This window comes from Danaus plexippus, chromosome 11 (genome assembly GCF_018135715.1).
Source record: "Danaus plexippus chromosome 11, MEX_DaPlex, whole genome shotgun sequence".
In the NCBI taxonomy this organism is placed as follows: Eukaryota; Metazoa; Arthropoda; class Insecta; order Lepidoptera; family Nymphalidae; genus Danaus; species Danaus plexippus.
The window spans coordinates 6899665-6911210 of NC_083544.1; the positions used below are offsets into that span (position 1 = coordinate 6899665).

Genomic DNA, 11546 nt, shown 5'->3' on the forward strand with positions numbered 1-11546 from the left:
AACTGTCTAAATACACTTAGTTACAAATTCTTATTATTAAAACGTTACTTAAATGGTGCCCCCAAGTTCTATGTTTAATTTTTAATTTAATCCTTATATTGTAAAACGATATTATAACCATATTTTATTTTATACGAATTATAAATAGTTCAACATGATATGAAACTAAACAACTTCAATACGTTAGACGACATCTATAACACGAAAGATTAAAATTGAAATTGTAAATTTAAAACATTAATTCAATAAGAACTCACACTTTATTGGCCTAAAATTTAATTAAAACCATCTGTAACAACTCTGTCATGACAAGCTTATGAGAGGGTGGCAGATACTTGAACGAAACGTAGGAAAACGAACCCCTTCAAAAATTTACTTTTTTTTTGTAGTCTATTAGCTTTGAGAAGGCTATTTTAACCAATACAATATCTTGACTTAAGATATCTTTACATGTACAAAAATTTTGTGAACAGATTCTTGAATGAACATATAAAGAATAGGTATATCTGTAATTAAACTTTTGGCGATTTATCAAACAAATTAGATTAATCTCAAACTTTAGAGCATAATTTAATACTCGAAAACTCTGAACGTTCATCCATCATAAAGTTAATCGGATCCCCAACAGTGTAGTATTCAAAAAAAAAATAACAAAAATGTATACAATATTCTATTAATGAGCTGTGAAAATGTCTTGGAAAATAAAGAATGCATTTTCCCCTCGCATTTAAATGGTGGGTGATTTTAAATATAGTTCAGATACGCCAGCTATGTTATCGTCGCAGCCATTTGTGATAGTCGTAACGAGCTATCGTCGGGAATGTACATTTAGGTCATAGTGCAAACACTGCTCCACCCACGTTTTCTTAAATTGTCATAGAATACTAGAATATATTACACATATTGTTACTCAAACACTACAAACACTTCAGAATGTAACATTTTAACAAAATAAAACATATTTATTCCGAGAAATTGTGCTTCTGACTATGTTCGGTTGTTAGGTAATTTTCCAATATATATACATATAATATTTAAAAATTTAATTTAGTGATTGAGGAGTAACTGTAAGTCTTAAGACTAATGGCACATAGACACTTCGAAATATTCGTATATACATACATATAAATATATATATTTATTTTCTAAATACATATCAAGTAGAAGTGAAGTAATAAATATAATAAATCTATGTGAGATGTTATAAAATTTCCTGATATAAGGATGTTGAAACTGATTTTGTGCTCGGATTTTTAGAAACTTCCGCGAAACAAGGTTTAGCGTTTGACGAGAACTGAAAAACTTTCACCGCGTTCGACTATCAAAGCCACTACGTGTTTGTTTTAACAACAGGGAAAAATATTCAAAACTGAACAAAAACTGCCAGTGGGACTTGTAAAATTCACATTTATCGTGTGTCTAGAGAATTAGATTTATAAAGTTTTAAGAGAAACCTTAAAGTATTTTCGAATGCTGTGATTCGTTTATGAAACTTTTACTGCGCTAACTATTACGTGTAACAATATTATGTGTTTGTGTAAGAATATAGTGAAAATATTTTCAAAATGTTTTTCTTCAATTTTTTAAATTTAGAACTAAGCCTAAGATCAATGTTTTAGTCTTTAAGTCAGTTTTACTGTAGGTACTTAATAACTATGAAACATGAGTAATCTTTAATATCCTTAGCAGAATTTAGTTGTGATCATGATATTGTATTAACATTAAAAGAAATCATAACATCATTCCAAATCATAAGAGCAAAACAAATATTTTGCACCTTAAAACAGCCTCTGAACAAAACATACTCTAAATTATGCTTTGGTAGGATTTCATAAAACACATTATCTATTTTATATATAAGCGGCTTAAACTGATGCTTGCAAAGCCTCAGCGAAGCATAGTTAAAAACTTTCAGATCCCGTTTGATCCGTTTATATCAATTGTGACTAAATCTGTTTACACCTGTACGAAGAAGGATATAGTTATGGTATACACTTATAGTGATATCTTTGTTTTCGTGAGTAGACGTTTAAATGACGATGATTTTCGATTACACCACACGTTTCAGTTACTTATCAGGAATCTGGGCAATGGCCAAGTCAGATGAAAGTGACTATTTTTAATATCTAAGATACTTAAGACTTTCGCGAGTATTATTCATTTAAATCTAAGAGATTTTCTTTGAGGCTTGATGCTCTCATCGTCTGCCTCATGTATGACAAGTCCAGTCACGATATAGTTTGTTGTAAAGGAATGGTATTCCTAATCGATCTTACGGATTGCCCCACTTTTTTATGTGAGGTAGATGTTCAGTCAAATGTACTTTTATCTCTATGTCATGAAATATGAAATGGATAGCCTAACTGAAGTTTATTGTAGGTACTATGTATTCTTAGTGTGAATTATGTTCATAACATTTGTGACAAACTTCAAAAAGCCTTCAGCGTTTGTTGCTTGCTAATGAACATGTTAATATTGTAAAAATCAATCGATAACTATAAGAGTTCGATAAAATATGTTTGTTTTTTTTATGTACAATAAGTTATTAAATAATAATAATAAAGTTATTTGATTTTTGTATACATTTAGAGAAATCTTGCTACAATTTATGCAGTATGTAGATCCTAAACATTGACCGCACACTGAGTTGGAATGTCCATTTAGTTAGTTAAACCGGTAAAAAAATGAGATGTTTGCTAAGGTCATTCGATGGTCTTAAAAACTAAGCCACTGCTCTCCAAACCCTGATGATATTCCGATTCTTTAACTTAATGATTTGACTGACAATTTAAAAATAATTAAAATTAATTGATCCGTGTTTTATTTTAATGTATTTGGATATAAAAAATCTTTTAGTATATTTTAGACAAATATCATCTCTTTAAAATTTATTTATTTGCATACTTTTATGATATATATACTATAGATTTATGTAATTTAATAGTATGAAAGGAAACATTAGACATCTTTTGATAACACTGACTTACTAAAAGTAACTTTAAATAGTTAAATGCATACATATATATATATATATATATATATGTATAGTGTATACTATTTTATAAAATTTTCAGGAAAAATGATTTTCTTTATCACAGTTTGCTATTATTGTTTATTGAATAAATATTACTTAGTTATTGGTAATTTCATGTTATAAACTTATTAGTGGTGGTAGTAGTGGGGTGCAGGGGCAGCGTAGACGGGAGCCTTGAGTACAAGTGGGGCAGCCTTGATGAGGGCGGGAGCGGCGGTGGGAGCAGAGTTGTGTACTACTGCGTTGAAACCGTTCTTGTCGTCAGCGCTGTATTCCACAGACCTGATGGAGCCGTCAGCTTCATGGAATGAGTAGGATCCCTTCACAACATCACCGTCGCGGGACTCCTGCTGTTGTTTGTTGTCTCCGCTGTGTCCGTCAGCAACGGAGTAAGAGTACTCGTATTTGGGGTAGGCCTGACAATTATTTTTTTTATAATATTTTTCATTTCGACATTATTATAGCAATGTAAATATTATAATAAACTTACAATTTCTTCGGGTTGAGCTACAAGTTTGGCGACGGGAGCAGCGTGGTAGGCGACTGGAGCAGGGGCAGCGTGGTAGGCAACTGGGGCAGGGGCAGCGTGGTAGACAACTGGGGCAGGGGCAGCGTGGTAGGCAACTGGGGCAGGGGCAGCGTGGTAGGCTACGGGGGCAGCGTGGTAGGCGACTGGAGCAGCGACGGCTAATTTGGCGACATGTGCTTGAGGTTGGTCATGACGTACGATGCTCTGAGAGGAGACGGCGGAGGCTGGGGAGTAGTGTACGGCTGCTGGCAGGAGACCAGCTGACGACACCGCCACAACAGCGCAAAGAGCTACCAACTGCAATTAAAGAAATGCTGTCACTCACTAACTTCATGAAATAATAAATATTTTGAATGTAAAGACTGTTAACTTACTTTGGAGAACATTTTGTTAATATTGTATTAGCAGTTGAGTACTGAATGATTTCTTTGCTATGACCTAGTAGTTTTATACTGAACTTACAACGCCAGCGGCTAACAATAACTTGTTTAGTGAGCGACCTTGCCCCCCGAAGAGATTTTAATAAATCTATGTTACACATTCACCAGATCAACGTTACGAAATAAAATTGAATAGTGACTTTTGCTGTGTTGTTTATTTTAAAATATAATAAGTACTTTGGATCATTTATTAATTTCTTGAGAATATTTGTCATTTTTGAATAAAATACTATGTTATTATTATTGAGAAATGACATTATATAAAATACACAAATTGTGATTTATCACAAATTTATGTCCTGCATTTTGTAACAATCAAAAACTTTAGTTTATAATGCATTTTATAGTTATATTTGTACAAAATATTATAAAAACGAGTGTTTTTTTTTACATGTATTCAATGATATTAAGAGAAGAACATAAAGATGTCGTACCAATTTATAAAAACATTTCAAAATATACGTTAACAAGTTTTTATAAATGTCTAAACACGTTTCTATCATAAAAAGAACCCAAGTACATAATATATGGAGGGTATTCAAGAATCGCTGGTGTTGGCGTTGTCATAACAGAAAATGCCCTCCATCAATCTACAAAACCTATTCGGCTGTATATTTCAAGCTGCGTTTCTCGTAACGTGTCTGAATTTGACTGAAATATGTTTGATACCTTATTCAACGTATTGGTAATGTTAATATTGGTATCAAAAAAACGTGTAGTTTAGAGACTATACTGGTAGTAATAATTTATTTTATGGCAGGGTTGTTTTTTATTTACTTTTATTTTCTTTTTGGATGTGATGCTATGATGAAAAACATCATAAAATTTTTGTTATAAGACTAACTTTGCGAGATTATTTTAATTTTTATATTCATATACTATACGTGTGAGATAAATCAGAGCAAAGAAAACACGTTCATCTAACTAGCTGACCGACGTACTTCATCCCCACAAGGAAATAACCCTTCGCTCTCGTATGTATCGAAAAATATATGGACACTAAAAATCTCATACTCTTTTATATTTTCTGGAGATTACAAAGTGAACAGTTTACGAGAGGTCCGTTGTTGTAAAAGTCCTCATTTACTCGGGTGTCTCATATTGAACCTTTTTGCTCCACTACTAATATTATTTAGTATTCATAAGACGTAAAGTGCTCGCCCTGTTTTCCGTTTATATTGATATAAGCAGTTAGTTTCGTATGGCTTATGAACACTTGAATGATTTTAGACGATCCTTTATTATGATGTATCTTTTCATGTTCTATTTGATGTCTGCTTTTATTTTTATTTTGATATAATAATTTGAAATCAATGAAAGATCAATTTAAGAATTAGTTTATAATAGTAATAAATAAGGCAAGCTATTTATAGAAGTAGAATGAGTTTGTATCCCTGAACTAGATATCAAGTACGACGACATTTTACATGCACATATATATTTTAGATATCTCTCGTCCTTAAAGAAATTATATTAATTTATTAACCTAAGGCTTCTGATAGTATGACAGCAATAGTATAGAATAATGAGTATTCTAAAAAAAGTAATAATATCTTCAACTAGTAATTAAAAAATATTAATTAATTACTTTAATAACAATTATTAAAAATTTATATTCTTATTAATGCAGTTAAAAGAAATCGTCAAATTGTTGTTAATATAAGATAACCGAATCAAGCGGGCAGCCTTAATACATCACTGTCAATCTTTTAAGATAATCAGAAATGTGCGAGTTCATCTTATCAGCAAGTTTTTGAACCTAGCTATAGAAAGGTCTTACATCATATTGCCCAGATTTAAGGAAATTGTGCAATATTGCAGCGTACGAGGATAATCTAACGAAATAGTTAGATAGAATATTATCTCGATTTGATATAATATATTTATCCAATATATTTGGAGTTTGGAATATTTCCACAATATTTAAGTATCTTTGCTGTAGCCGGTAGTGAAGATTAGATGGATGGACCGAAAATAGATGAACACAAAAAGCTTCTTTGAAATGTGTGTTTTATGAACTAATCTCAAGTGTTATATAACAAAAACATTTTTACATAGGATATATTGTTGCATATTTTTATTTATTATACTTATATATATATATATATATATATATATATATATATATATATATATATATATATATATGGAAGTGTATATGTACACGACAGCTACATATTTAAACTGAACATCTATAAAAGTAATTTTAAAAAAAGGTAATACTAAAACGCAGGAATATCAACACGTTATTAGTCTCTTGAAATAATACTAAGTGAATTATAATAAAAAAAAAATACATACTAGTGATTTAAAGTAATCAGTAAAACATATTTGAAATTATTTTCCATAGTAATCAATTTTGCTATATACCAGATGTAACTGCAGGCTTTACCACAAAGACGAGGCAAGTAGGAAAGTACTTGAGGACAAGTTTCGGCAACTACATATAGTAACTTCTCTTGCATTTGTTAAAATAATATCTCACAAGTAAAGAGCATGTCGGAAGCTGAGACGTTTGTATTGGTATACATTTTTTTCACAGTCTTTCCACGATAATCCTGAGGATCACAGTGATCAAAGATACTCTGAAAATAAACAGCATCTTGTGATGGAAGAGGCGAGGCAGACAGGTAAGACGTTTTTGGCGAATTACAATTCATTTCGTATTCTTACGAGTACGATAGAACACGGCCAACCTCATAAAAGTCGTATATATTAAAGATATTACATAAAATAGTAGTTAAAATTTGCTACAAATAATGTCTTAAAATTTTCTGGTTGCTTACAAGATATAACTCGGAAACTTCTTACACCTGTTTTTCCAAGAAGGTTCCCAGGGAAATAAGTTGCGACCCTACAAACTTGAACTAACCTTATACGAAATCCCTAATACATAAAAACATTACCATACGTAAAATTCGAATGTACTATTTGAATACAAAATATAATAGCCATAATTTCGAATTTTATACCATATTAATCAATCAATAAAACTTAATAACCTTGTTTGCCATTTTGAGGTCCTATTAACATTATTTTTAAACAAATTGAAGTCTAAAAATTAATATCACACAATATAGGCCTTATAAGTAGTTATATGAAAACCTCTGTCAGACTAAGTTTAGATATTCAGTTTAACGTTGTCGCTGCTTTTCTAATATAAAATTTTATACAAACATTTACTCAAAAAGTTAAAAAGTTCTGTACTATGTACCCCTTGTCACATGTTTAAACAATTTTACAAACTGGAAGGTATATTTAATGCTGAATAAAATAAAACCATAATCTAGAGATTAAATAATTGGATAACACATTAGGCGGATAAATTTAATGTATCATGTCGAGTTTTTCTTTTGGACTTAATGTGCAACAATTAATTTTATACTATCCAACAAGTTAAAGTTATGTTAAACAAATTTTCATATAATGCTTTCTTTCGCAATAATTTAACGTATTGTTTCCCTAAAACACATAGCTTATATATGTATCATTATTTTTTTTTGTTATTTTGTAATTTAGTTCGTATACTAAAAGTCTGTTAAGGACTCCTTATATTACTTAGTACTTAGCGATGTTTCAACTTGAGATCAGGACTAAATAAGTCCTAGGATCCAAAAAAGATCGAATCAGGAACCGATCGAAATTAAACTTCTTCACAAGAGTTGTATTTTATGCAATTCATTTCATCAAATATATAAATATTTTAATATACTACCAGAACGGAACATTTGTGGTGTCATAAATAATGCGAAGAAATGTTTTATACTATGTAAGAAAATTCTTATAAGGCACGAAGTTTGTGTCGTGTTGCCTCCGGCGCTCGTTATGTGCAGTTGAATGAGAGAAGATCAATAACAAAGTTTTAGACATCGAACAACATTTCCTGATATAACGGTACGTCTAATATAAAACATATTTAAATTGTATTTTTAATAAAATTTTAACTTTTTGTGAAATGTTATTTAGTAACATCGTAAGCACAAAGAAGCTAAGTCTAAAATATAATATAATAAACTCAGGATAAAAGTAAAAGATTTTTTGATTATCAGTGCTCTTATTATTTATTCAATATAAATAAAATATTTTTAATTAACAATCATTATAACTTAATGATGGTAGTAGTGGGGTACAGGGGAAGCGTAGACGGGAGCTTTGAGTACAAGTGGGGCAGCCTTGATGAGGGCGGGAGCGGCGGTGGGAGCGGAGTTGTGTACTACTGCGTTGAAACCGTTCTTGTCGTCAGCGCTGTATTCCACAGACCTGATGGAGCCGTCAGCTTCATGGAATGAGTAGGATCCCTTCACAACATCACCGTCGCGGGACTCCTGCTGTTGCTTGTTGTCTCCACTGTGTCCGTCAGCAACGGAGTAAGAGTACTCGTATTTGGGGTAGGCCTGAAAATTATTTCTTTTATTAATTTTTTCATTTCGACATTATTATAGCAATCTTAGTTTTGTAGTATACTTACAACTTCTTCGGGTTGAGCAACAAGTTTGGCGACGGGAGCAGCATGGTAGGCGACCGGAGCAGGGGCAGCGTGGTAGGCAACTGGGGCAGGGGCAGCGTGGTAGGCTACGGGGGCAGCGTGGTAGGCGACTGGAGCCGCGACGGCAAATTTGGCGACATGTGCTTGAGGTTGGTCATGACGTACGATGCTCTGAGAGGAGACGGCGGAGGCTGGGGAGTAGTGTACGGCTGCTGGCAGGAGACCAGCTGACGACACCGCTACAACAGCGCAAAGAGCTACCAACTGCAATTAAAGAAATGTTGTCACTCACTAACTTCATGAAATGATAAATATTTTGAATGTAAAGACTGTTAACTTACTTTGGAGAACATTTTGTTAATATCGTATTAGCAGTTGAGTACTGAATGATTTCTTTGCTATGACCTAGTAGTTTTATACTGAACTTACAACGCCAGCGGCTAACAATAACTTGTTTAGTGAGTGACCTTGCCCCCGAGAGATTTGACAAATCTATGCTATACATACATTCACCAGATCAATGTTACGAAATCACAAGATTATCAGATAATGATTGTATGCTACGTTCAATTATGACACAGTCATATAATAAATATGATTACCTAAGAATATCGATAATAAATAGTGGACGGATTATGTTAGCCAATATGAACATTTAATGTCTATATATCTATTTTATTTTAACAATAAATGTAAAGGGATGCTCCTGTACTTATTGTGATTAAACAAAAAGCCGCCTTTCGGTGTATAAGTGCATGTTTGTAGCTCCTGGGATTTAACATTTTTAAATTAATTTATTTTAGAACAGGGGATATATAACAAATATCTTAGTTGAACGTACACTAATGTCAATGAACTCAATATTTCTACTTAATTTTTTTATGCTTCGATTTATATTTTTCAGTATCATAAGGAAAAATGTGATAAAATTCTATTATTTCGAATTCAACTATTTTAATGCTATAATGTTTTAGTTACTAAGTATTTTGCGTTAAGATCTATGGACATTCCTCATTTTATGACCTGTTTTTAAAATGATTCACGCTTGTTCTTTGTAATAAATTTAGTAGTAATTTAATTTCTGAATGTTATATTATTTATTTGCAGAAAACTAATTCTTTATGTTAGGATCTCATTTTCTTGACGTTCTAATATAGATATCGAGTAATAGATACTTTAACAAACTCATTATACTTTTGTATCAAAGGTAATAAAATGTTTTTTTTTTGTAGTTTTTTTAATAGTTTATTAAATGTAGTCATTGGAAGAAGAAGCTAAGTAAAGTATTCAAGAATTTTTATGTTTTATTATGCTCGTAATATTATTATAATCTTTGTTATGATAAAGTTTCACGGCATGATTTGATGAACATTCTGATAATATCTTATTACTTCCTTAAGAAAATAAAAAGAAGAGCTAGGTACTGTTATCTTTTGTATCAGTTGTCTTGTATTTATTTTCTTACCAAGAAATATTAATTAAAACTTTAGCAATTTCTATGTTAAATTCATAAAAATAATGATAAACAGAATGGGGTATAGTTTTTTCAATTTCAATAATTTTGTAGCTATATTAAATATAACGAATATACAATAAAAATTATTTTAGTCCTTTAATTATTTTATTATTTCACATAAATGTATTGGAATTACAATGAAAAAAACCCATTTCGTTTTGAATTTTAAATAGCTTTTTAGAATATAATTAGTATTTTATTTGAAATGATTTATATTAAATTGAAAAAAATGTAAAATACAGTTTGAGTTTGTTAGATTTCTTAATTCTTTTTTAATAGTTTTTTATTTCTCAAGTAGTGAAATTCAAGTTTGTATAATATAATCATTCCGCCGATGTTTTCATTTGGCGGAATGATTATGAGGCAGTATAAGCGGACTATGAAAGACGATCTCTTTGAACAATTATAAAAATCTGTTAAATAAGTCACAAAGTGTTTTATTTCTCAAATTTGTTCTTAAAAATATTTTTTTTTTGTGTTAAAGCACTTCTATTTAAAACTCTTTTAATATTTTTGTTTTAAAAGTTAATGTCGCAATTTGTTGTATTTTCTGTTGTTTTAATAAACTTGTTCTTTTAGTTTGTTTTTTTAATAAACTATTTCTAATATTTCTTTTTGGTCGTTTCAAAAGTATATTTAAATGTTTATATGTTTTTATTTATTACAAGAAATTTAAAAGTATAATTGTATACATATTTATATATAATATTGAACTTATTTCTTTTTTTATTTTAATAAACTTGATTCTTTGTTCTTCAACTTTTTTTCAGATTCGACTTGACTATAGCCATTATTCCTATTGACTTTGGCAGTGTCACCGGGAAGGGTGCTTGACCTGATGGGACCTACCCGTTAAATAAGAGTCTGAAGGGCCCGCTCATGCTAACACATTGCCAACATGAGATCCTGAGGATTGCCATCGGAGACCCTCAGCTTGGCGGCAAATGTATGCGCCTGCGAGGGGTCTGAGACTGATGAAAACGCAGACTAGCTGCAAGTCGGTCGACTTGTAAGTTAAGACGCCAGGTCTACTACCGTTGATTGCGCGGCTGCTGGGGAGCCTATGTGGGCTTAGGGGCCTTGAGTGCCTTCGGGACATGGATGGCCTTGCTGTCCGCATAGTACTCTCAACTAATTTCATTTTTGTGAGAGAGACAACAGTTAGACACTTCTTTCTATTTAACTAAATGACATTTCCAGAATTAAAAAAAATCCTTGTCTTCGCATGTACCAATAAAATATACGAGCACTAAAGTTTTCACACTCTTAATATTTTTTCAGACAACTTATATAACAAATGTCCTTTATAAAAATATTCCTTTAGCGTGATGTCACATATTGAACCTTTCTGGGCAATTGTTTTTGATAAACATTTTTAACATTTCGTTATTTTGCATTCATGTTCTATTTTCGGTCTCTAACATCGTCTATATTCTAAATCATTGTATGAAGTCTAGGATTTTTTATTATTTTACAAATTTTTCCCACAAAATCCTTAATAATTTTGTTTTCGTATAAACTGTTCTACCACTTGTTATAAT

General features: G+C 31.2%; 2 protein-coding genes across 2 annotated transcripts; both read right to left on the reverse strand.

Moving 5' to 3' along the window:
• Nucleotides 1–3096: 3096 nt before the first annotated feature.
• Nucleotides 3097–4047, reverse strand: LOC133318715 (cuticle protein 8-like). The gene is made up of 3 exons (XM_061522012.1): nt 3938–4047; nt 3525–3860; nt 3097–3450 (listed from the first exon to the last, which is right to left on the reverse strand). The coding sequence occupies exons 1-3, from the start codon at nt 3947–3949 to the stop codon at nt 3163–3165; spliced, it is 636 nt and encodes a 211-aa protein (XP_061377996.1). The 5' UTR covers nt 3950–4047; the 3' UTR covers nt 3097–3162.
• A 4024-nt stretch (nt 4048–8071) lies between these two features.
• On the reverse strand, nt 8072–8943 carry LOC116765801 (cuticle protein 8-like). The gene is made up of 3 exons (XM_061522015.1): nt 8831–8943; nt 8472–8753; nt 8072–8397 (listed from the first exon to the last, which is right to left on the reverse strand). Exons 1-3 carry the CDS (start codon nt 8840–8842, stop codon nt 8110–8112), a joined length of 582 nt encoding a protein of 193 aa, XP_061377999.1. The 5' UTR covers nt 8843–8943; the 3' UTR covers nt 8072–8109.
• Between the last annotated feature and the right edge of the window lie 2603 nt (nt 8944–11546).

Excerpts from the sequence above, each read along its gene's own strand:
- LOC133318715 (XM_061522012.1), bottom strand. Across the intron at positions 3,451-3,524 it reads TAGCTCAACCCGAAGAAATT|GCCTACCCCAAATACGAGTA; the intron begins GTAAGTTTATTA and ends AATAATTGTCAG.
- LOC116765801 (XM_061522015.1), bottom strand. Across the intron at positions 8,398-8,471 it reads TTGCTCAACCCGAAGAAGTT|GCCTACCCCAAATACGAGTA; the intron begins GTAAGTATACTA and ends AATAATTTTCAG.